Source organism: Chelon labrosus (genome assembly GCF_963514085.1).
Source record: "Chelon labrosus genome assembly, chromosome: 18".
NCBI lineage: Eukaryota > Metazoa > Chordata > Actinopteri > Mugiliformes > Mugilidae > Chelon > Chelon labrosus.
The window spans coordinates 6,594,645-6,621,066 of record NC_140351.1 but is presented as its reverse complement, the minus strand read 5'-3'; the positions used below and the strand labels follow the sequence as shown (position 1 = coordinate 6,621,066).

The following is a 26,422-nucleotide window of genomic DNA, read 5'->3' as shown; positions in this document are numbered from 1 at the left end:
GGTTTGAAAGCCGAGCACATTAAATGTACCCTAGAGTTAGAATATTAGATATATAGATATATACATACAAACAACAAACTACACGTGTTTTATTGTTAAAAATCTGTTATAGAACGCCGCAAAATAAATTATCAGCGTTAAATTAAATTACCGCTACAAAATGTCTTTCGTGAATGCACCCTCGGTTAAGTACGTCCCCCCCTCAATGTAAAGTCGTTGAGAAACAAACTAATCTCGCGATAGTTCCGCTGTAACATCAACGCTGGTTAATATCATGATATTGTGCGTTGTAAGTAGAGCGTCAAAGCCAAGTTTTATTTTTAAGTTGATCCGATTTCACTTTAGATAAACTTAAAACTAAAGACAGAATTTGTTCCGAGTTAAAGGGTCTACAAAAAGGCGTCTCGATGTAGGAGTAGCCGGTGTCGGTGCACCGTATCAGCTCCGCCCCCCTCCTCCTCCTCCTCATGGAACGCCCAGCTGTTGTTGTCACATAACCGTTGTACACGCCTCAAACGAGTAAGACGCAGGAATAACTTCTGTAATTTTCAACAACTAAAAGGCAGGTAAAGGTGAGTTTGATATGTTAACCAATATAAAGAGATAACACGTGGATGACTGAAGTGGTTTGGGTTTTTAGGCGCCACACCCATCTTGCTGTCTCTGCCTCCGTGTTCACGTTCGGTCCTTTTAACGGTAAACTAAAAAAAACCTACCGTTAGCTCCTGTAACGGTAAAACTGTTAATTGTATGATATAAGAATGTATTCAACAATGTATAATTATGTAATTTAATAATTATAAAATTATATTAGAATGTATTTAACAATATATAATTATATAATTACATATTTTTTAATATTCGTGAAAAAAAAAATATAAAATTCAAAAAAAAATAAATAAGGTGACTTAATTTAATTTATTAATGCCCCAATATAAGTTTTCTTTAAACATAGAAGTGTAAGCAAACAAATTCTGCTATATTATAATATTATAACATGCTTTATTTTTCTCTGAAATGCTGTAGCCTAGACAAATAAACAATAAAATAAACAATAAAATACATTAAAATTGTACCGTATTGTAGTTAGATGTACATCTGTGTATTTCCCAGTGTCATCTTTTGCTGGAGCCTGTCCGAGTTGTCATCGTGCGAGACGCAGTGTACACCCTGGACAGACTGCCAGTCTATTGCAGGGCTATATATATATAATATTTACTGTTATTTCTTTCTATCTGTGTGTCTTAGTACAGCCAGCTTGCCATGGCCTCAGGTGGGGCCCCAGTGCCAGATCCCACCCATATGACCACCAAGGTGGAGCTGACCATCTCCTGTGAAAACCTCATGGACATGGATGTCTTCTCTAAGTCCGACCCTCTGTGTGCCTTGTACATCAAGTCGTCAGGCTCCCAGTGGTACGAGGTCTGTGTTAAAAATCTTTTTATATCTTTTAAATAATATGCTTGACACGACTGAGCCTAAGCCACGTGACAGGAACTTATGTGTGTGTGTTTTTTCTTTGTGCATCAGTTTGGGCGAACAGAGATGATCCTGAACTGCCTGAATCCGAAGTTTGCCAAGAAGTTCGTCATCGACTACTATTTCGAGATGGTGCAGAGCCTGAAGTTCTGTGTGTATGATATTGACAACGATACCTATGACCTGGGTGACGATGATTTCCTGGGGGAACTTGAATGCACCCTGGGTCAGGTGAGCTTCACCGTGAACAGCGGCTTTAAATAAAACACTGATCATTCCTCCACACGCTAGCGTTAGGTTAGCTTATGTTTCACAATGTTTGAATTATCCTCTGCTGCTGAGCGGGCCTACAAGCCAGCAGCATTTACTTAGTTTATTTAGATTTCAGGTTAAGCTAGCCAGTAGCATTTGGTTAGCTTATATTTCACAAGGTTTGAGTTAGCGTCTGCTGCTGAGCGGGACATACAAGCCAGCAGCATTTACTTAGTTTATTTAGATGTCAGGTTAAGCTAGCCAGTAGCATTTGGTTAGCTTATATTTCACAAGGTTTGAGTTAGCGTCTGCTGCTGAGCGGGCCATACAAGCCAGCAGCATTTACTAAGTTTATTTAGATTTCAGGTTAAGCTAGCCAGTAGCATTTGGTTAGCTTATATTTCACAAGGTTTGAGTTAGCGTCTGCTGCTGAGCGGGACATACAAGCCAGCAGCATTTACTTAGTTTATTTAGATTTCAGGTTAAGCTAGCCAGTAGCATTTGGTTAGCTTATATTTCACAAGGTTTGAGTTAGCGTCAGCTGCTGAGCGGGCCATACAAGCCAGCAGTATTTATTTAGTTTATTTAGATTTCAGGTTAAGCTAGCCAGTAGCATTTGGTTAGCTTATATTTCACAAGGTTTGAGTTAGCGTCTGCTGCTGAGCGGGACATACAAGCCAGCAGCATTTACTTAGTTTATTTAGATTTCAGGTTAAGCTAGCCAGTAGCATTTGGTTAGCTTATATTTCACAAGGTTTGAGTTAGCGTCAGCTGCTGAGCGGGACATACAAGCCAGCAGCATTTACTTAGTTTATTTAGATTTCAGGTTAAGCTAGCCAGTAGCATTTGGTTAGCTTATATTTCACAAGGTTTGAGTTAGCGTCTGCTGCTGAGCGGGCCATACAAGCCAGCAGCATTTACTTAGTTTATTTAGATTTCAGGTTAAGCTAGCCAGTAGCATTTGGTTAGCTTATATTTCACAAGGTTTGAGTTAGCGTCTGCTGCTGAGCGGACCATACAAGCCAGCAGCATTTACTTAGTTTATTTAGATTTCAGGTTAAGCTAGCCAGTAGCATTTGGTTAGCTTATATTTCACAAGGTTTGAGTTAGCGTCAGCTGCTGAGCGGGCCATACAAGCCAGCAGTATTTATTTAGTTTATTTAGATTTCAGGTTAAGCTAGCCAGTAGCATTTGGTTAGCTTATATTTCACAAGGTTTGAGTTAGCGTCTGCTGCTGAGCGGGCCATACAAGCCAGCAGCATTTACTTAGTTTATTTAGATTTCAGGTTAAGCGAGCCAGTAGCATTTGGTTAGCTTATATTTCACAAGGTTTGAGTTAGCGTCTGCTGCTGAGCGGGACATACAAGCCAGCAGCATTTACTTAGTTTATTTAGATTTCAGGTTAAGCTAGCCAGTAGCATTTGGTTAGCTTATATTTCACAAGGTTTGAGTTAGCGTCTGCTGCTGAGCGGGCCATACAAGCCAGCAGCATTTACTTAGTTTATTTAGATTTCAGGTTAAGCTAGCCAGTAGCATTTGGTTAGCTTATATTTCACAAGGTTTGAGTTAGCGTCTGCTGCTGAGTGGGCCATACAAGCCAGCAGTATTTATTTAGTTTATTTAGATTTCAGGTTAAGCTAGCCAGTAGCATTTGGTTAGCTTATATTTCACAAGGTTTGAGTTAGCGTCTGCTGCTGAGCGGGCCATACAAGCCAGCAGCATTTACTTAGTTTATTTAGATGTCAGGTTAAGCTAGCCAGTAGCATTTGGTTAGCTTATATTTCACAAGGTTTGAGTTAGCGTCTGCTGCTGAGCGGGACATACAAGCCAGCAGCATTTATTTAGTTTATTTAGATGTCAGGTTAAGCTAGCCAGTAGCATTTGGTTAGCTTATATTTCACAAGGTTTGAGTTAGCGTCTGCTGCTGAGCGGGACATACAAGCCAGCAGTATTTATTTAGTTTATTTAGATGTCAGGTTAAGCTAGCCAGTAGCATTTGGTTAGCTTATATTTCACAAGGTTTGAGTTAGCGTCTGCTGCTGAGCGGGACATACAAGCCAGCAGCATTTATTTAGTTTATTTAGATGTCAGGTTAAGCTAGCCAGTAGCATTTGGTTAGCTTATATTTCACAAGGTTTGAGTTAGCGTCTGCTGCTGAGCGGGACATACAAGCCAGCAGTATTTATTTAGTTTATTTAGATTTCAGGTTAAGCTAGCCAGTAGCATTTGGTTAGCTTATATTTCACAAGGTTTGAGTTAGCGTCTGCTGCTGAGCGGGACATACAAGCCAGCAGCATTTACTTAGTTTATTTAGATTTCAGGTTAAGCTAGCCAGTAGCATTTGGTTAGCTTATATTTCACAAGGTTTGAGTTAGCGTCTGCTGCTGAGCGGGACATACAAGCCAGCAGCATTTATTTAGTTTATTTAGATGTCAGGTTAAGCTAGCCAGTAGCATTTGGTTAGCTTATATTTCACAAGGTTTGAGTTAGCGTCTGCTGCTGAGCGGGACATACAAGCCAGCAGTATTTATTTAGTTTATTTAGATTTCAGGTTAAGCTAGCCAGTAGCATTTGGTTAGCTTATATTTCACAAGGTTTGAGTTAGCGTCTGCTGCTGAGCGGGACATACAAGCCAGCAGCATTTACTTAGTTTATTTAGATTTCAGGTTAAGCTAGCCAGTAGCATTTGGTTAGCTTATATTTCACAAGGTTTGAGTTAGCGTCTGCTGCTGAGCGGACCATACAAGCCAGCAGCATTTACTTAGTTTATTTAGATTTCAGGTTAAGCTAGCCAGTAGCATTTGGTTAGCTTATATTTCACAAGGTTTGAGTTAGCGTCTGCTGCTGAGCGGGCCATACAAGCCAGCAGTATTTATTTAGTTTATTTAGATTTCAGGTTAAGCTAGCCAGTAGCATTTGGTTAGCTTATATTTCACAAGGTTTGAGTTAGCGTCTGCTGCTGAGCGGGCCATACAAGCCAGCAGTATTTATTTAGTTTATTTAGATTTCAGGTTAAGCTAGCCAGTAGCATTTGGTTAGCTTATATTTCACAAGGTTTGAGTTAGCGTCTGCTGCTGAGCGGGACATACAAGCCAGCAGCATTTATTTAGTTTATTTAGATGTCAGGTTAAGCTAGCCAGTAGCATTTGGTTAGCTTATATTTCACAAGGTTTGAGTTAGCGTCTGCTGCTGAGCCGGCCGTACAAGCCAGCAGCATTTACTTAGTTTATTTAGATTGTAGGTTAAGCGTCATATCACATGACTGTAGGTTTGTTAGGGTTTCTCAGCTGGCCTGGGATTTTGGCACAAGGGATTGTAACATCTAATCCTGTGTATTAATGAATATTTTTAAATTGTGCCTTGACGACGTTTGTTGTGTCCAGATTGTTTCTAACAGGCAGATGACTCGACCTTTATTGCTGAAGGACCGGAGGCCGGCAGGTCGGGGGACCATCACCGTGCGTGGTCTTTTTTTTTTTTTTGTTGTCTTCATTAAGATTTTCAGCATTGATAAACTACTCACCTGTGATTGAGGAAGGAAGGCAGCACCTTTAATAACAGATGCTTTTTTTGTACTGTTGTTGTATGCGAAAACTCATAAACTCAAATCTTTGTGTCGTAATGCGGTCAAAATATAGATAGATGTGTTCATTTTTTAGAGGCTTATTGGAGTTGTGTTAAATTCCTCTTGAGATATAGTTATAGCAATTACCCAGACAGATAACTATGTTTGGAAACAGAAGTTCTCTCTGGTATTTGCCAGACAGTCATAACATACCACCATCTTCCTGTAATTAGTCTTGCTGTGTAACTGTGTTGCTCATTGTTATGTAATCCAAACCACAAAATTTCGCATATGTCTTACGAGATTTGTTTTTGTTTAAACAGATCTGTGCTGAAGAAATAACAGACACCAGAGTGGCAAACCTTGAAGTGTCAGCGCGCAAGCTGGACAAAAAGGTACTGAATCTGGAGTTCTCTAACATTTAAACTGCCGTTGATCTCATTTAACTGTTGTGCTTTACTGATGAGATATATTTGTTCAGTTTCTGTGGTGGTCCGACCCTTTCCTGGAATTCTACAAGCTGACAGAAACGGGATGGCAGCTGGCTCACAGGACGGAGGTACGTGTGTTTACCTTCAACTCGTTCTTCCTTGTTTATAGAAGTATTACTGACTCACGGCTCATCGCATCCTGCTCATGTAGGTCGTACGTGACAACCTGAGCCCAACGTGGAGACCCTTCCGCATCTCGCTGCGAGCCCTCTGTGGAGGAGATGTGGAGAAGCCTATAAAGGTAAATACGTCTTTACCGTTTTATTTCAGTTACTCTGCTGTGTATAACGCACTCTGTTAACATGTTTCCTTAAACATCCCTTGAAGAATACCCTGAGCTGAAAAACTTGTATATCTTGCTCAGTTCAGATTTTTTTTCGTTGCCTGGTTACTCATACTACTCTCACGTACTAATAATTCATTTTCTAACTGCATTTTCTTTTAATCTTGCAATGCTCCCAAACTTAAAACAAGGGGTTGGCGTTTGCGTTCCGGCCGGATAAACGACCGTATGAACGATTCATGGCGTCACCACGTGAAGGTGTGCGCTTCTTGTTTTTTTTCCCCACTAATGTGAATTACTCATACTGCATTTACACTAATAATGAACTGAATTGGAACGTTACTTGTGCATGTCAGGTGTTACTTACATTTACAAAGTTCAACAAAATGCAAACATTTCTTAGTGCTTTCTCGTTCATGATTCCTGTTATTAAAGAGAAACATATTGTTAATTTAATATTCAAAATGTTAGTAGTGTTTTTTTTTTGTTTTTTTTTCATACTGGGTCGTGATGTGGCTTTTATTCTGTCACCTGTTACAGGAAATCATTGTGTTTGTGTCCTCAGGTCGACTGCTACGACCACCGCATGAACGGCTCCCACGCCCTTATTGGGACCTTTAAGACCACGCTAGCAGAGATGCAAACAGGAACGCACTTATCCCCCGTGAGACTTTTTTCTATGTGTGTGTATACATTGATTTGCTTTGATTATGTTTATTTCACTTGACTTATGTTCCCTCTTGCAGGTTGGGTTGGAATGTGTTAACCCAAAGAAGATAAATAAGATCGATTATAAAAACTCTGGGGTTATTTACATAAAGCAATGCCAGGTAATGATTGGTATGATGAGTATTTAGGACGCCTTACTGCAACTTTGTAGCTGTGCAGCTGTAAATTCGATCACTATACAGTACATCGTGCATTGCTGCACATAGTTTAAGTGATGTTTTATCTAACAGGTGGTCAAGGAGTACAGCTTCCTGGATTATATAATGGGCGGTTGTCAGCTCAACTTCACGGTGAGTTTTGAAATGCCAGACAAAAGATGTTTTCACTTTAATACTTTTTATTTAAGTCAAATCAATAGTTTTGTTAGATTGTTTTAGTAGCCTTGGAATTACCTCCAGGTAGCATAGGTCTAGGATAAATACTGCTACTGCTGCATTTGCATCTGGTCTGAAAATCCTCTCCTCCGACACTTCCCAGATTGCCATTGACTTCACAGGCTCTAATGGGGACCCGACGACTCCTCAGTCTCTCCACTATATCAACCCCGAGGGCCATAACGAATACCTGTCAGCCATCTGGGCGGTGGGTAATATCATCCAGGACTACGACAGGTAAATTCCAACATCCTCACTTGATATAGATGGGTGGGTGACAGGACGCTGACGCTGACGGTCCTTTGTTCCTACAGTAGTGAGACTCTGTGGTACTGTTTACCCAAACGTGTCTTCTGTCTGTTTTTCTGTGTAGTAACAAGATGTTTCCAGTGTTTGGCTTTGGAGCCCAGGTGCCTCCCTCCTGGCAGGTATGAAACAGTCAAACCTGACATTGGAGATTTCAGTGTCACGGTTACAGTGGTCACAGTTTAGGTTGAGGATTGTCTTAAAAAGCTAATCAGGTACACAGATTTTGCTACAGACACACAGCATTACATTGACATAATAATAAATACAGTAAGACAGAGGATGGCAGTTCAAGTCACTACATGTGGATTGGTCACTTGGTTGTGTTAAGAATGCCAGTGGCATTAGGGATAAAAGACTTTTTAAAAAAAAAAAAAAAAACCCAAAGGGGCTCTATAGCTCCTCCCAGATTTCAAAAGTTTGAACTGATTAAAAAGAGGATGGGAGTTATCTGCCAGGATTCGCTTAGCTTTCCTCCTCGTCCTCTCAGTATAGATGTGGGTCAGAGACTTTTGCGGTTTTCCCACAATTTTGCTTGCCATTGCCAAAATCCTGTTTAGTTTATTCTTGAACTTACTGCTCAAGTGTCCCAACCAAGCAGAGAGATGAAATGTTAGGACACTCTCTATGTGCGCAGTATATACAAGTTCCAGAATCACTGGACTGACCCCACGACAACTCAAGTCTTCTCAGAAGATGAAGCCGCTGTGAACATTTCTTAAAAACAAAATCTGTGTTTTCTGAAAAGTTTATCTGGCAGTCCAGAACTGTGCCAAGGTATTTAAAAGTTTCCACAGTTTCAACAAGTTGTCCATTAAGTGAAACCGGCACTACGGTCAGATCGTTTTTTTTTTCGTGCAGATAACCAACTCCTTTGTTTTTGAAACATTGATTTCCAGCTTGCTATCTATGCACCATGCTTCAAAAGCCTGAATGTGAGCAAAATAGGAGGTCTCACCAGAAGTGTCCGTTCTCAGTAACAAGCCGACTAAGGCCATGTCATCAGCGTATTTAATCAGCTTGTAGTTATGATCATTAAGTGCAAATTCATTTGTAAATAGAGAGAAAAGCAAGGGTGAAAGAACACTACCTTGTGGGCAGCCTGTGCTTATGACAGCCTCTCCTGAAAGAGTATCATTAACACACACCCTTTGAGGGCGGCAGGAGAGAAAGTCTCTGATCCAAAGAATCAGGCCCTTATCAACATTTAGATCGACGAGCCTTTTCAGAAGGATATGCACCTTCATAGAGTTAAAAGCTGCACTGAAATCTACGAACAAAACCCTTGCATATCCTTTAGGAAGTGTAAGCTGCTTTGAGACTGAATCTAACAGAGTCAGGACAGTATCATCCGTACCTCTATTGCTTTTGTAAGCAAACTGGAGTGGATCTAAAACTTTAGGTTATTTACATAACCCCGGTTCTCTGAGTAATATGAGTGAGATGTCTCACTATGGGATGCACGCCTCGCTGCAGCCCTCAGAAGCATTAATCTCATTACGCCAATCCTGATTGGCTGGTGAACGTGTCCGTCCGCCATAGGTAGTCCCACCTACCTTAAATAGCTCAATTCAATTAAATTTTATTTATATAGCGTCAATAACAATACAAATCGTCTCAAGACGCTTTACAAAAACCCGGCCTGAAACCCCCAGAGCAAGCCTGAAGGCAACGGTGGCAAGGAAAAACTCCCTTTTAACAGGAAGAAACCTCAAGCAGAACCCAGCTCATATGGAGGGACCCATCTGCCTAAGGCCAGCCGGGTACAGACAGAAGAAAGAGAGAAGAGAACAGCAAAGAGAGAAGAGAAGAGAACAGCAAGATAAACATACATCTGTCATAGATACACATATCTGACTAAAGTGTACATGTGGAATCTTATGATACAAACTGATGATGTTACATGACAGTTTGAAAATGTAAGAGGAATCATAGGCAGGTTGGAGAATTGTTCATTCAGGTAGGAGTGGATAACTTCAGGATTCCATGAAGACTAGGCAGGCTGATGAGACCACGACAACAGATGTAGTATAGAGCTCCACAGGAAACACACCACTCCAGGCCAGAGATACTCACAAGAAGAGGGGGGAAGGGGGGGAAGAGGGGGGAAGGGGGGGAAGGGGGGGGAAGGGGGGTGGGACACACACAGCAGTAAACATTCTACATAGTAATAGCACAGAATTGTATGACTAGTAGTATATAGGAAATTAGAGGGCAAGAGCTCTGTGCCAGAGAAAAGAAAGTGGAGGATGCGAGAGAGGAGAGAGAAGAAAGAAGGAGGACATGTGTTTGGTGCATCGTCCCCCAGCAGCCTAGACCTATAGCAGCATAACTAAGGGATGGTTTAGTCCAGCCCTAACTATAAGCCTGATCAAAAAGGAAAGTCTTAAGCCTGACCCTAAAAATAGAGAGAGTGTCTGCCTCCCGAACCCAAACTGGGAGCTGGTTCCATAGGAGAGGAGCCTGATAGCTGAAAGCTCTACCTCCCATTCTACTTTTTGAAATTCTAGGAACCACAAGTAGGCCTGCACTTTCAGACCGAAGTGATCTGCTGGGATGATATGGTACAATAAGGTCTTTAAGATACGATGGAGCTAGGCCTTTAAGGGCCTTGTATGTAAGGAGGAGGATTTTAAATTCTATTCTAGACTTTAAAGGGAGCCAGTGAAGAGAAGCTAAAACTGGAGTAATATGATCTCTCTTGCTAATTCCTGTCAATGCTCTTGCTGCGGCATTTTGAATCAACTGGAGGCTTTTTAAAGAGCTATTTGGACAGCCAGACAGTAATGAATTACAATAATCCAGTCTGGACGACACAAATGCATGAACTAGTTTTTCAGCATCACTCTGAGACAGGATGTTCCTAATTTTGACGATATTACGCAGGTGAAAGAAGGCAGTCCTGGTCACTTGCTTTATGTGACATTTAAAGGACATATCCTCATCAAATATAACACCAAGGTTTTTTACAGTAGTACTGGAGGCCAAGGTAATGCCATCCAAAGACACCATGTGATTAGATAATGAATCTCTGAGATGCTTAGGACCGAATACAATAACTTCTGTTTTGTCTGAGTTTAAGAGTAGGAAATTACAGGTCATCCAAGCCTTTATGTCTTTAAGGCATGCTTGGAGTTTAACCAACTGATTAGTTTCATCTGGTTTCATAGATAAATATAGCTGGGTGTCGTCTGCATAGCAATGAAAGTTTATGCCATGTTTTCTAATAATCTTGCCTAATGGCAACATGTATAACGTGAAGAGTATTGGTCCTAGCACAGAACCCTGAGGAACTCCATAACTTACTTTTGTATAAGTAGAGGAATCATTATTGACATGAACAAACTGGAATCTGTCAGATAGATAGGATTCAAACCAGTCTAATGCAGTTCCTTTAATCTTGACCTCACTTTCAAGTCTCTGTAGTAAAATATTATGATCAATAGTGTCAAATGCAGCACTAAGATCTAGCAGAACAAGTATAGAGACAAGTCCACTGTCTGAAGCCATGAGGAGATCATTGGTAACTTTAACCAGAGCTGTTTCTGTACTATGATGAACTCTAAAACCTGACTGAAACTCTTCAAACAGACCATTCTTGTTTAAGTGGTCACACAACTGATTAGCAACAACTTTTTCTAGAATTTTGGAAATAAAGGGAAGGTTGGAGATTGGTCTATAGTTGGCTAAAACATCTGGATCTAAAGTGGCTTTCTTAAGTAAGGGCTTAATTACAGCAATCTTAAAAGACTGAGGCACAGCTCAGGCGGACGGCAACACGTCATTCAAGATAAGCACCTCTTCTCACTCGCCCAAGCAAGAAGGGTTGTCTGGTGAGACATCTCACTCATATTACTCAGAGAACCGGGGTTATGTAAATAACCTAAAGTTCTCTTTCATAATATTTCGCTCGATGTCTCACTATGGGATGTGGTAGCTCCCGTATTGCCAGACAAGCTTATCTAGCGTCCACCAACCCACAGGGAAAAACACTCTGCTCCCATCAGGACAGTAAAACCGCGCGTGCCACGCACGGCGCGGAGACGTCCAACCTATAGAAGCGGACAAACGTGAGAGGCGAGGACCAACTCGCCGCAGCACAGATGTCCTGAACAGAGACTCCCCTGAATAAGGCCCAGGATGCGGCCAAGCCCCGAGTCGAGTGCGCTCGCAGGCCCACAGGTGGCTGCAAACCCTGACTCGTATAGGCCAAAGCAATCGCCTCCACCATCCAGTGGGATAGGCGCTGCTTCGTGACAGGTTTTCCTTTATGAGGATTAGCCCAGGAGACAAACAGCTGATCGCTCCTCCTGAACCCCTTAGTCCTGTCCATGTAAGTGCGCACCGCACGAACCGGACATAACGCATGTGACTGCTGGCCCTCTGATGAAGCAGCAAAAGCCACAAGGTCAATAGGGGAACATGAGCCCAACACCTTGGGCACAAAAGCCGGGTTGGGCCTCAAAATCATCCTCACATCCCCCGGGAAGAACTGAGCGCATGACGGATGTACCGAAAGCGCATGGATGTCACTAACTCGTTTGGCCGAAGCCAGAGCCAGCAACAACACAGTCTTCAAAGACACGTGTTTCAAATCTGCTCCCTCCAGTGGTTCAAAAGGAGGGCCCTTAAGTCCCTCCAGAACCACAGCCAGATCCCACGGAGGTACCAGCGGTCTGGAAACGGGGAGGAGCCTGCGCGCCCCCTTCATAAAACGGCAAACCAGAGGGTGCTGGCTAGCCGTTCGCTTCCCAAACCCCACGTGACAGGCGGCGATAGCCACCAAGTACACTTTAACCGTGGAGAAGGCTTTTCGCTTGTCAATCAGGTCCTGCAAGAATGACAATATCACTCCTACCGGACACTGAAAAGGAATGTGGCCGTTACTGTGACACCACCCCTCAAACACTCTCCACTTACAGTCATATAAAGACCTAGTGGAGGAGGCCCGAGCGCTCTGAATCGTGGAAATCACACGCTGTGACAGTCCCATAGCCGACAGATTGAGCCATTCAGGGGCCAAGCCCACAGCGCCAGGCGTTCCGGGTGCGGGTGGAAGACCGTCCCCCCCCCCTGCGACAGCAGGTCCCTGCGCAGCGGGAGCTGCCAGGGCTGAGCGCACAGTAACCGATATATCTCCGCCAGCCAATGCATCGCAGGCCAATGCGGAGCTACCAAAATCAGTGCGAGGCCGTGCTCCCTCACTCTGGACAGAGTGGGGGGTATCAAGGCCAGGGGAGGGAACGCGTAAAGAAGCTCGTGCGGCCAGGCGTGCGCTAGTGCGTCTACGCCGAGGGGAGCATCCAGGCTGCGCAGAGAGTAAAACAGCGCGCACTGCGCGTTCTCTCTCGACGCGAACAGATCCACCGCGGCCCGACCATAGCGGGACCATATCTGTCCCACAATCTCCGGGTGCAGAGCCCATTCCCCGTACACCGGCGCGCCTCTGGACAACAGGTCCGCGCCCGTGTTCAGCGCGCCCGGGACGTGCGTCGCCCTCAAGGAGAGGAGACGGCCGCAGCTCCACAGGATCAGTTTGCGTGCCAGCATGTGCAACTGACGGGAGCGCAATCCCCCCTGACGGTTGATATACGCCACCGTCGTCGTATTGTCCGTCCTCACTAGGACATGATGACCCATGAGAGACGGAAGGAAATGTTTCAGGGAGAGGAACACCGCTGAAAGTTCCAGAAAATTTATGTGAGCCCGCTGGAGGTCCGATCCCCAGCGGCCCCTCACAGACCGGCCCTCGTGAATTCCGCCCCAACCCGTCAGGCTGGCGTCCGTAGTGACCACCTTCCTGGACAGGACGGAACCCATGGGCACCCCCAGGGTCAGAAAGGACGGGGCCCGCCAGTGGCGCAGCGCCCTGGCGCACTCCGGTGTGACCAACACTCTCCGCGCGCCATGACGCACGGGATCCAACCCACACGAGGCCACCCAAAGCTGGAACTCCCTCATGTGGAGGCGACCGAGACGGACTACGAGGATGGCAGACGCCATCAGTCCGAGTAACCGAAGACACAATCTGAATTGAACAGACCTGCCTGGATGAAAAAGCGCGAGACACGTCCTGAAAGCTTTCACTCGTTCCGCCGACAGGTGCGCCGTGAAAGTTACCGAGTCCAGGGATAATCCCAGAAAGATTATGCCCTGCGCCGGGGACAGCATGCTGTTTTCCGCGTTTATCACAAAACCCAGATCGACTAGGTGCCGTGTGAGAATACGCGTGTGCGCCCTGGCCTCCTGCTCCGATTGTGCCAAAAGCAGCCAATCGTCCAGATACGTGGCCAAGCGGATGCCCCGCCGTCTCAGCGGGGCTATTGCTGCTTCCGTGCACCACACGAACACCCTCGGGCTTAAAGACAGGCCGAAAGGGAGCACGCGGTACTCGTAGCAGATCCCCTGGAAAGCGAACCTCAGATACTTTCTGTGGGGAGGATAGATCGGGATGTGGAAATACGCGTCTTTCAGATCGACAGAAGTGAACCAATCGTTCTGACGCACAAGACGCAGCAGGGATGCGTGTGTAAGCATCCTGAACTTGTATTTCCTCAGATATTTGTTCAGAGCCCGCAAATCCAGGATAGGGAGAATCCCGCTCCCCCCCCCGTTTGGGGACCAGAAAATACCTGGAGTAAAAACCGCTCTGACACTGTGCGGGAGGGACGACACATATTGCTCCTTTGTTTAACAGTGAGAGGATTTCCTCTCGTAAAACACGAGCTGACTCTCCCTGAGCCTGGGATTGTATTATACCGGCGAACCGCGGGGGAACAGCGGCGAACTGCAGCCTGTAACCCTTCAAGATCGTCTTTAACACCCAGGATGGGGCTGCGAGTGCGGCCCATCTCTCCCATCTGAGAGAGAGAGGCGACACGCATCGCAGTCCCTCCACCACGAGAGGCGCCCGTCGTGGTGCGGTGGCGCCCTCTCGTGGTGGAACGACACGGTCCCTGTGCGGCGCCGTGCATTTTTGCCCGGGAGGACAGCGCAGCGGCTGGGACCTCACAGCCCCCACCCCGGGGAGAGCCGCGGCCTCTCGCCGGAGGGGGGCAGCGGGTGTCGCCACCGCGCTGCTTATTTTGACAAATTTGGCTTTTATTAACTGCGCCCTTAGCCCGCGGCCTGGATGCGACAGTGGAACACACTTTATTTTCTGCGTGAAAACTTGTGTATGTGTGCGTGCTTGTGGACATGAGAGAGGGGTAACCGCTGAACCCTCCGCCGTCAAATGTCCATCTCTCCCGGCTTGCTCTGGCACGGTCCGTGGCAGCTGGGAGATGGGGGCGTGGGGGACCCCCAGGTGCACGCTCAAAAGCCAAACAGGTGGAGCTGGAGAACGGGGAACTTCCAGCTGCAACACCGGTGGAGAGAGGGGTGGTCAGGCCGCTCTCTTTTTCTTCCTGGCCTGGTTGCTGGCAGCTTGCGCGGGCCGCGCCGGCGAAGCTGCAGTCGGGGCCGGGGGTTTTTTGGGCCAGCCGGGCCGACCAGGCGGGGCAGGTGGGGCGGGCTGGGGTCTCAGCTGTTTCGGCATTTTGAACTGCGAAACCTGAGAAGCGGCCTGCGCAAAGGTTTTACGCTGCGCAGGTGGAGAGGGCGCTGGGGGCTTTCGAGGGAGGCAGAGCTGGAGAGCTTCATCCTCCTTCTTTTTGGCTTCACACCGCCGTTGCATCGAGGCCAACGCGGAACCAAAAATCCCCTCCGGGACAATGGGCATGTCCAGGATGTCGTCCTTCTCTCTGTCCGACAGGTTGGCGAGGTTGAGCCATCGCGCTCGTTCCTGCAGGACCATGGTCCCCAGCGATCTCCCCGTGGCCTGGACCGCGCAGCGTTGGACACGGAGACACAGGTCGGTGATGACCGGTATTTCCTCCCACGTTGCTGGGTCTTGAGTTTGCACAAAATCCTCGCACAACTCAGCCTGATAAGCCGTGAGCAGGGAGAGGACATTGAGCGCTCTGGCCGAAAGCGCAGCCGCCTTGTACGCCTTTTCAGTCAGGGCTGACTGAAAACGGTCCGACTTGGACGGCAGGCTGGGGCTCCGAGAGGACACCGCTGACAGGCGGGGGTGGAGGTGCGCCGCAACGAGTGGCTCCATCGGAGGCATGCGGAGCAGACCCAGGCTGTCCATCGCCTCACAATCGAGGGACGAGGCTCCGGGAATCGGGCTCCTGCTGCTGAAAGGGCGGTCTCTCCACGAGCGCGCGACCTCATCCAGCAGCTCTGGGAAGACGGGGAGAAGTTGCTTCGTCGCGCTCTTGGCCAAGGGCAATTTCTTCCCCTCGTAGCGGGATCTGGTGGTCTCAGCTACGACAGCGGGCCAGGGGATGCCAAGCCGGGCAGCAGCGCGTTTGCACACGTCGAGCATGTCCGAGCTGGGGAGGGGAGAAGCTGGTATGCTACCCTCCTCTCCATCCCGAGAGGCGACGAAGGCCGCGGGCTGCGCAGCCCGGGCCGGAGTGATGAAGACGTCGTCCTCTTCTTCATCCTCTGATATGAGGAGTTCCGAGGCGACATCTTCATCGTCCCCATAGTCCAGTTCCAGAACATCTTCCTCCTGCGGGGGATCCGCGGCTAGGTCGAGCTGGGAGCCCCAGCTGGCGCTAGCCTTCGGAGTCGCCACCGCAGCGACCGCCATCTCCTCTCCGTCCTCTGCGGCGGCGCCGTCGGGAGGGAGAAAGGGGTCGTGCCCAGACAAGCTAGCCTGGCGGGCTAGCCGTCTGCGGAGACTCTTAATTGTGAACACTGCGCAGTGTTGACACGAGCCGGGGACATCGATAGCCAGTCGGGCGTGTTCCAGCCCTAGGCAGCTCGAGCAGACCTGGTGTGGATCATTTTTCGAGATCTTATTCCCACAGCGACAGGGACGGGCCCCGGAGTCTCCGTGCCCTCTGGTGTGAGGGATTCTAGCCTCCATTCCTCGCTAGCTGGTGTGCCAGCAAGGCTAATCGAGGCAGTTAGCTGGTGTGCTAACTAGGTGTTTCAGCTAACTGGTGTGTTAACCGGGTGCAGTTAACTGGTGTGTTAACTTATGAAGACGAGGGATTAACTGGTGTGTTAATACTCGGAACTCGAAGCGCCGTGGTGAGGCGTCGAGGACAGTGCTGACCAGGCCGTGGAGGGCGAGGAAGCACTGGGGTCGATCTGGTGTGACCGACTGGCAGAACACGTCCAAGGCCAGAAGCGCCCGGCGACCGAAGCTAAAAAAGATCAGTCTGTGGACAGTTTAGCTAGCTAGCCCTGGACGCGAGATATGCTCCGAGTGAGAAGAGGTGTTTGAATGACGTGTTGCCGTCCGCCTGAGCTATTTAAGGTAGGTGGGACTACCTATGGCGGACGGACACGTTCACCAGCCAATCAGGATTGGCGTAATGAGATTAATGCTTCTGAGGGCTGCAGCGAGGCGTGCATCCCATAGTGAGACATCGAGCGAAATATTATGAAAGAGAACTCCAGCCACTGTGGAGGTCAGGAGGCCCACCAGAACTTTCTCCATAGTTCTACACAGCATGGAGGTGATGGCAATTGGTCGAAAATCTTCAGGCTTGCTTGCACCTGGCCTTATTACGGAGACTTTCCAGGATTTGGGCACCCGTGTGACTAGGAGGGAATTGAACAGCCTTGAGAAAACTCCTTTTAATTGGCGAGCACAGTCTTTAAGAAGACGAGCCTTCAGGCCATCTGAGCCTGTGGCCTTATTTGGTTTCAACTTAGAGAGACTTTTAGCGACAGCATCAACTGTGATGACTGTTGGTGATCCTGAGGGAAGGCTTTTACAGATCCTGTCACATTCAGGCTTGTCATCCTCAGTATCAAATCTACAGAAGAACCGATTCAGTTCATCAACAGAACCTTGACTGTTATTCACAGAACTATCTCCTCTTTTACTGGTTTTGCCCATTAAGGTGTTTAGACCCTCCCAGGCTTGTTTTAAGTTACCATTGAAGAATTTGCACTCTATTTTCTTCCTATATTCAATTTTAGCCTTAAGTATATTCCCTCTCAATCGTCTCCTTTTTTCCTGCATTAATTCCATGTTGCCAGAACAGAAAGCAGCTTTCTTCTCATTTAGACAGGTTTTCAGTTGTTTAGAGACCCAGGATTTATTATTTGGGAATATCTTTACAGTCAGACACATGGTCCTCACAAAACTTAATATATGATGTGATGGCGTCTGTGAGTTCGTCCCCATCCTGACAGGACTCAAAGAAGACGTCCCAATTTGTTTCATCAAAACAGTCTCTCAGTTGTTCTTTACTGTCATTGGACCACAGCCTTATATTTAGGCAAAAGGTGGACTACACTGTGGTCAGATTTTCCAAGAGGCGGTCTGCATACCGCTTTATACGCCTCGGGGATGTTGCCATAGCAACGATCAAGCGTCCGTTTTAGGCGTGTGGGACAATCAACATATTGTTGAAGCGTAGGCAAGTGGTCAGACAGATTGCAAGAATTGGAAGTCCCCGAGAACGAAGACCGGCTGGTCTGCAGAGCGGGCCAGTGCATTATTATAGCTTTCTGCTATTCTTTCCCCTACTGCCTCGTCATTTGGTCCGGGCACATAAGCAAGAATGACCGTAATCTGCATCCACGCTAGGTAAAAGAACTGCTCAAAGTATTCATTAAAACAAGCTTAAAAACACAAACAAACAAACAAACAAACAAGCAAAACGGTGAGCTCGGGGTCATCGGCCGGCCGCGCCCCCGGAATACAGCATTTTATACCATATACATGTTTGCTTAATTCGACTTATTCAAATCCTTATATTAGCTTCAGATTAACAGACAAACTGTGCTCTCGTCAATTATCCGTTCAGTTTGTCTGTACCTCTAAACAGTATCCTTGAGATCTGAGCTGCAGGGATCATAGTTACACATGGAAAATCTTCCAAAGTGGATTTTATCATTTAAGAATATTCTAAATCTTTTATGTGTTTTTATCACTCGTGTCTGCAGGTTTCCCACGAGTTTCCTGTCAATTTCAATCCAACAAATCCGTTCTGTGCAGGTAAGTTTAATCTTATAAACATAATTAGCTCACACTAAAATGTGATTATATGTAAAATATGTTTCTTCCCTTCAATCAAAAACAGCCTGTCTGAAGAAGCTTTTTGAAGGTTTGCTGCTTCTTATATCATGAGGAGATAAGCGCCAGCCCTGGCTGGTTCAAACAAGTACAGTTTAACTCCTCAGGCAAGGGACTGCCCTCTTCTGGAAAGGGACATGGGGAGCAGCAGCTCATTTTCTTTTATAGCTGCAGACACTGGGAAAGCTCATTTGGTATATACAGGATGGTAGATAGAACAATCTGCGCTGTGTATCACGCTGAAACTTAAGAGACACATTCTGGGCACACGTGAGACTCACATTCACTTTTTAAACCCAGTAATAATGTGTTGGTGCTGCCTTGTACTTGCATTGCAGGCATAGACGGTGTGGTGCATGCCTACCGGCAGTGTATACCTCAGCTGAAGCTCTGGGGTCCCACTAACTTTGCTCCAATTATCAACCACGTGGCTTGCTTTGCCAGACAAGCTCTCCATCAGCATCAGGCCACAGTAAGTAGGCAGTGAGTGTTTAAATACTCAAATAAGTATTGGCCAGTGTGAAACCTGATGATAGGATAACCATACAGCAGTGCTTATCCACTTCTGTTTGTCTGTTTTATTCCTATTTTTTAAAAAAAGACAAGATTCAGTGATGACAAAATCACAATAATATGTTGTTATATTCTTATATTGCCTAGTTTATTTGATTGGCTCATATATTCTTATATTCCCTATTTTTTCTCATATTGTCTTATATATTCATATATTGTGCAATATTTTTCCTATATTGCCATTTTTTTAACAGACAGCCAGAAAAAAACATATATTTAATGTTTGTCAGTGTCTGATTAAATCTTTTCTTTCCACGTGCAGCAATACTTTGTGCTGCTCATCATCACAGACGGGGTGATCACAGACATGGACCGGACACGCACCGCAGTAGTAGAGGCCTCCCGTCTTCCCATGTCCATCATCATAGTGGGTGTCGGCGGGGCAGACTTCAGCGCAATGGAGTTCCTCGACAGCGACGACAAACTGCTGGTTTCACCCACGGGTGATGTCGCCTCTAGAGACATCGTCCAGTTTGTGCCTTTCAGAGAATTCAGAGTAAGTAGCAGACCACAACCCTTTCTGCAACACAGATATTACCTTCCTCTGACTGTACTGATCGCCATAAGCTGTCAGCAGCACAGACACATGTACAGTGAAAGGCAGCATGACCCTAAAGGAGACAACTAAAGACTACAAATACAGACAAACAGATTTCAAAAGTTCGAACTTATTAAAAAGAGGGTGGGCGCTATCTGCCAGGATTCGCTTAGCTTTCCTCCCCATCCTCTCAGTATGGATGTGAGTCAGAGACTTTTGGTGTTTTCCCACAATTTTGCTTGCCATTGCCACAATCCTGTTTAGTTTACTCTTGCACTTACTGCTCAAGTGTCCCAACCAAGCTGAGAGATGAAATGTTAGGACACTCTCTATGTGTGCAGTATACACAAGTTCCAGAATCACTGGACTGACCCCACGACAGCTCAGTTTTCTAAGAAGGTGAAGCCGCTGTGAACATTTCTTAAAAACAAAATCTGTGTTTTCTGAGAAAGTTTATCTGGCAGTCCAGAACTGTGCCAAGGTATTTAAAAGTTTCCACAGTTTCAACAAGTTGTCCATCAAGTGAACCTGGCACTACTGTCAGATCTTTTTTTGTGCAGATAACCAACTCCTTTGTCTGCTTCTCATTCTCTTAACATTGTCGTTGCAGGGAAGCAATGTGGCCCTTGCCCAGAGCGTCCTGGCAGAGCTTCCTGATCAAGTTACATCCTACTTCAATTCTTACAAGCTGAAACCTCCTAATATATCCAGTGCACCTGAGCCTTCATAGTAAGGCCTCCTATGCGCTGTCTGTCTCCCTCTTTTATTCTGTGTATGGAGTGGTGCATATTGATGCCAAGAGTTGTCTGTTATGTAAGAAAATTCAAATAATCTCAAATCAGTCACTGAAATACATGTGATATGATTTAAAGTTCAAGTGTTTCTGTGACTCAACCAAACAGCTTGTAAAGTGCATGATAATCAGTAAGCAGTTACAATATAACCCCAGTATACTCAGTGTACCACAGTTGTATCATTGAATATATTTTGTTTTTTAAAAAACTTTTCTCACTTATCTTTTTCTGTGCTGGTTTTACTCTCTATCAGTGAGTAACCTGTATTTCTTTGTCTTAAACTTTAAAGAAGAGTAGACTCATTGAAGAATTTGACTTACCACCATTCTCCGTGTTGTTGACATGTGTTGTATTTACTATGTAGTCTTTTTGTACATTATGTTCGTCTCACTCTTATGAGCTCATATTAGCAGTCGATCATGTGCATGATCCGTGTGTTGTTCTGTGGATGTATGTGATGTTTGGATTTCAAACTTAAATGCTGGTAAGTTTGGAAGAGCTTTTCAGTGAGGCAAATCTGAGGACACCTATTTCCTCTGCTGCCTGCTGCTACTAATAAGCTGATTGATACAAGCGGGTGAATGGTTAAACAGTTTAACAGTGAACACCGATAAAGGCTTAGATGAAACGTCTGTACATTTTCTTACTCTCTGGTCATATTTGTCGATCTGAAGGAAATAAAAACAAGATGTCGGCCACTGCTGTGAGCTCAAGACAAAACATTTTCATTTAAATTAAAACAATTTCTTTAACCCTCTGGAGAGCTAAATCCAGACATTGTATTATTCATTCATTCATTCATTCATTCATCTTCTGTAACAGCTTGCCCTCTGTAGGTTGGGGTACATCCAGGTCGCCAATCGATCCAGTAAGAAAATAGACTCATCAGAAACCCACTTTTTTTTTTAAACTTTGGCACAGTTTATCTCATAAATCAGTCTCTCATCTCAGATTAAAAATGAATCAAACAATTATCAAAATGTCATCTTGCTGTGTTGTAGGGAGCCAGTCTTCCACTAGAGAGTTAGCGCTAGGGTTAGCAATAACGAGCTGGCAAGCTTCATTCATTTCATATTTTGCTAAACATAACACAGCTAACAACATGTTGCTTTTTCGTTAGCCGTTAGCCTGTGTAATAACCTCAGTTGGCGTATACAGTAGCCCATACAACTATCTAATACATAACAGGTACGTGGTTAACTTTATGGTTGGCAAATACGAGGTGTAGGTTACCTACCTAGCCAGACATGCTAGTGCAGTTAGCTTCGGATCATAAGTCTGATCCTGGTTTGTTTTCCAGCCTTGCTGCTGCTGCTAGCTAGGCAGAACGTCGGCTCGCACAACACAAAACACACAAAAAAGTCTTGTTCATGACCATTCAGGACACAATTATAGAATTTATGTGTCCTCAATTTCTATTTACTGTAGACGTTTGGTTTCTCTATCAACTCTCCGACCATTGCACAGAAGCTAATCCTGTCAGATATCCTCCAGCCACTGTTATTGCAAACGGGTCTGTCTATCAGTGTTAACTATTTCAAGTAACACTTGAGTGCTGGGTAATGAGTGACCGTATATATTCGGATGAAAAAAAATCACATTTTCTTCCACCATTGTCAAAAATAAGACGGCAGAAGCTAGTCTGTGTTAATTGAGGAATTCCTGTGGGCTGTTTTGCCTCCAGCTAAGCCCCGCCCACACACAAGCCCCAAACAACGTCATCACGTCTGGGGCACTGACGTCGTCCAATGACGTCACACAATTAGTCATATGATTTCGATACAGGCCAGGCTTTGATGTTTGCCTTTGATCTTCTGTCTTTAAATACCTCCAATTCAAGTTGCATCACTTCACTTCACTTCACACCTCCAGTTAATTTACGTAAAGTATACAGCAAGAGTTGTTTTAGTTCTAAACGAGAGCAATTCTAATTCATTCATCGCCTTAAACGAGAGCAGGAAAGCAAATCAGATTTTGCTATTCTAATTCTTTCATCGCCTACAAAAACAGAAGAAATGTTGACTTGTCTGGTCGTCGGCCATTCTGTTATTCAGTTGGCTGCAAAAGCTACTGGTCGCCTCATCCAGTCTCGTCTTGGATTTGACCGCACCAGTTCAGCCAGTGTGAACTCCACAGAATTCGTGGCTCATGAAGTACCTTTACCAAATGGCCCAAGAGACTTAATGGTTCCAAGGTACAATAATCTTAGGACACTCCATCAGAATGCTAGCACCCGTTGTGTCCTAGACGGTCTGAGTAATGAAATTCAGCAAATTGAACAAGAGCAGGGTAGTGGATCGGGTCTTAGAATTGGTCTTCCAGGTTCGTCTGGTGTAAAGCCTGCAACACTCATGCGCAATGAAATATGTCCAGACAAACTCTCCCTAACCCTGAGAGACTCCAAGATGCCAAGCGACATTGAACATAGGAAGTTGCATCAAAATGCTAGCACCCATTCTACAGGCTTGGACCCTGTGCATACTGAAGCTCAGCAAAATGAACAAGAGCAGGATAGTACCAGTGATGAGTCAAAGCTTCCTCGTCTTGGTCTCCTCCTGTCTGTAGCCCTCATTGGTCCACACACATTGAATGAAAGATCATGGGAAAACATGGAAACTGACCCAAACAACCCAGACAGACCTCCAGAAAGCACGGTTTTATCCATAATCAGAACAATTGCAGCAGTTTATTCCACAGCCAAAGCATCTGTTGTGTCTATGGGTCGAGCAGCAATATGTATCACAAGGTCCATTATTTTAACGCCTTTTGAATTTGCTCGAGCAAGAACTGTATATATTTTGTCCAGGATCATTGAAGAAGCTTCACATGTTTGCACCCATGCTCAAGCAAGAATTGCAGCTTTTCTCAACATGACTCGGACGGGAGTTGTAGATTTTTTTTCCATGGTTCGAAACAGAATCTCAGGTGCTTTTACCAGGACCGGAGCAACCATTGCAACTGCAATTAATTTGACCAGAGCAATCATTGCAGCTTCAGTTACTCTGATCGCAGCAGACATTGCACTTAATAATCCCAGGCACAGAGAACAGCTTCAAGCACTTTTTGCTGGAGACATTGACCGCTTAGATTTGTCTGTAATTATTGCAGTTATTATTAACCTGCCCTACCATTTGTATCGTTGGTTCTTCCCACGATTTGTTGCTCATTTTTACCAAATCCAAAGACAGGTGCTAAGATCTTTTTTCAGGCTCAGGCAACTACTTGCACTTGGTGGTCACTCAAGAATTGCAGCTGCAATTTTCAGGATCTGTGACGACCTTGGACTTTATTTTCCAACAACAGAAGCAGATCTGTGGAATTGTATTACCTGCATCGATGGACTTTTATTTTGGGGTATTGGTACCACCATAATTTCCCCTAATCTAGGTGCAAGTTTACTCCGTTCTTTCTTGACAAGGGCGGCACTTATATTGTACATAGGAGTACCAGGATATCTTCTGATTTTGTTAGATGTTTTGTATTTCCTTATAATGTTGATACATTCTGATTTTTAGCTCCTTTAAGGTCCGCCACCATATTAACCCCTGAAACCAATGAAACTTAACTGTCTAGAACAGACTGTCAGTGTGACTGAAACAGCTGAATTTTCCGGCGGCTAACTAATTGCAAAATAAAAAAAAACAAACAAACAAACAAACAAAAAAAAATAATGATTCCTATGTATTTTCATTTTTATTTTTGAGTCTGTGGTTCACTTTATTCAACTTTAGTGTTAAGTTGTTTATGTGTCTGTGTTTAGTGTCCATATTCCCTGAATCTTTGCTCTATAAAGTGGCGTACTTGCAGGTATTTAAAAATAATAATAACAATGTGTGTTATAATCCTTTATTTTATTCTAAGTGATCAAATCATGAAGATAACTTATCAATGAATTTGTCTATGAAACAATGAATTCATTTTATACACTGATAATAACTGGATGCTAGTCCCTCTGCTGTTTCCTGCAGGAATCCACTATCAGCTCCTTTGTTTTGCTGACGTTCAGCAGGAGGAGGTTCTCCCGGCACCAGTCCTCCAGGTGGGGGACCTCCGTCCTGTCCCACGGCAGCGATGTCATCCACCAGATCTCTGGCTTGTCTTTTTAGTTTAGAAACTGCAGCTGTTTTTGAAACATAACGAAAATCAGAGGCGTCACTAGGTTTTCAGGACAGGGGGGGCTTAGCCCCAAGGAGATGCACAGGATGTGAACAAACGAGCGCGCGAGCACAAAATTTCACAAACAGCTAGCAAAGACTGAGAAATGATTTATTAGTTATTAGTAGTTATTTATTAGTATTTATTATCAGTCTGTTTGTTTAATACAGTACGACAATAAACAAAGGTTTGCACAGTAGCAGAATGTTTACAGCATTAACAAGAAAAAAAATGGCTATAATTGCAAGTTACTTGGTGGGTGGAAGCATCAAAGAATGCCGTCTGTTTTTACCTTTTTGACCCTTCAAGATACACAATGAATTGTATTAATAACTGATCAACATAGAGGCTAATGCCATGACTTTCGCTCAGAACACAATAATTGTTTGCTCCCAAATATTTTGAAGTCACACAGATTACATTTTGGGCACATATGTGACTAAAATGGTTGTAAGTTCAAGCCCTGAAAAATATTACTTACTTACTTGAATTAAAGTAATTTTTGGGTCAGGCTAACCTGGTTTACACATATATATATGTGTGTGTGTGTTTATATAACTTGGCTTTCTCCACTTTTAAATTATTACTCTCAAATAAAAGCTCAAGTTAAATAAGTTTTATATGGTGCACCTTGACTGAAATGTTTCATATTTCATATTCAAGTTGAGTTCCATAGAATTCCAAGACTGTCTGCAACTCACCTTTCCAGTCGAGGTCTCTCCCCTCTCACTCACTGTGCTCCTCTGCCCTGACTCCTACAGTCCAATAAGGCTGGTGGAGTGATTATTATTAGTGTAATTATTATTATTATGATTACCTACTGATGATAATCATACGTGAATGAGCTCAGCTCCTGTTTCACGGTGTGCATCCATGCGTAAAGTGAGAAACACAGCTGATGCTCCAGAAGGAAGTCACCCCAAAGATATGGTAAAGAGAGTCACACTGAACTCTATAAACAACCAGGACCTTCACAGGGTATTTCAGACTAACTAGCTATAGCTAGCTAGCTAAGTAGCAGCGAACTTTTACAGCTGGAATGTAACTTTTGAGCCAAAACAACAAAGGTAAGACGTGCGCAGAGATTGTCTGTAGTGTGTAAGCCAGGTTTTTATTTGTCAAACATGGAACATTTAATTAATTACATGGCACTTTCTGCTGTTAGCTGGGGGCTGGACCTAACTAATTGTTACTACCAGCCAGAGGTGTCAAGTAACGAAGTACAAATACTTCGTTACTGTACTTAAGTAGATTTTTCAGGTATCTGTACTTTACTTGACTATTTCTTTTTCTGACGACTTTTTACTTTTACTCCCTACATTTCTACACAAATATCTCTACCTTCTACTCCTTACGTTTGAAAAACAAGCTCGTTACTTTTTTAACCTCCACGTAAAAGACGTGACATGATCGGACATGACTAGAGCATCGGACTAGAGAAGGAAAGTCGACGATGCGCTGCCTGTGTTCTTCTTCTACTGTTTTGAACAGGCAGCCTGTTGGTTAGTTTGAGCTCTGCTGCCACCTAGTGACTGGAGGCGTGTTTATCGTTCAAGCATCAATAAAGACACTAATACTGAAAGTCCACCTGACCCCACTATTTGAGAACTACTGGTCTAATGTGAAACAAACAAATTCAGGTATGGTGTGGTTTCTGTTGCTATCATTAGCTTTTTGAGGATTTTTTGGAAGCTAGTTTACAACATTAGCAATGCTATGGAAACACACCTTTTGATAGTTTATAGCTAACACTAGCTAGCGGTTTAAAAACAACAACCCAATAACCCTCAATTT

General features: G+C 44.7%; 1 protein-coding gene across 5 annotated transcripts; it reads left to right on the top strand.

Moving 5' to 3' along the window:
• The first annotated feature begins 478 nt into the window (after window positions 1-478).
• LOC311503488 (copine-3-like) lies at window positions 479-21,327 on the top strand. 5 transcript variants are annotated; one of them, XM_084566228.1, is made up of 16 exons: window positions 479-572; window positions 1,249-1,422; window positions 1,531-1,710; window positions 5,115-5,189; window positions 5,620-5,691; window positions 5,778-5,855; window positions 5,939-6,028; window positions 6,636-6,734; window positions 6,817-6,900; window positions 7,030-7,089; window positions 7,277-7,410; window positions 7,547-7,601; window positions 18,439-18,490; window positions 18,907-19,040; window positions 19,404-19,637; window positions 20,290-21,326. In XM_084566228.1, the coding sequence occupies exons 2-16, from the start codon at window positions 1,264-1,266 to the stop codon at window positions 20,407-20,409; spliced, it is 1,626 nt and encodes a 541-aa protein (XP_084422354.1). In that variant the 5' UTR covers window positions 479-572; window positions 1,249-1,263; the 3' UTR covers window positions 20,410-21,326. The 5 variants fall into 5 exon arrangements, with proteins under 5 accessions (XP_084422354.1, XP_084422358.1, XP_084422355.1 ...); XM_084566229.1 differs by having other exon boundaries at window positions 506-572; window positions 1,254-1,422; XM_084566231.1 differs by having other exon boundaries at window positions 516-566; window positions 1,254-1,422.
• Window positions 21,328-26,422: the final 5,095 nt, after the last annotated feature.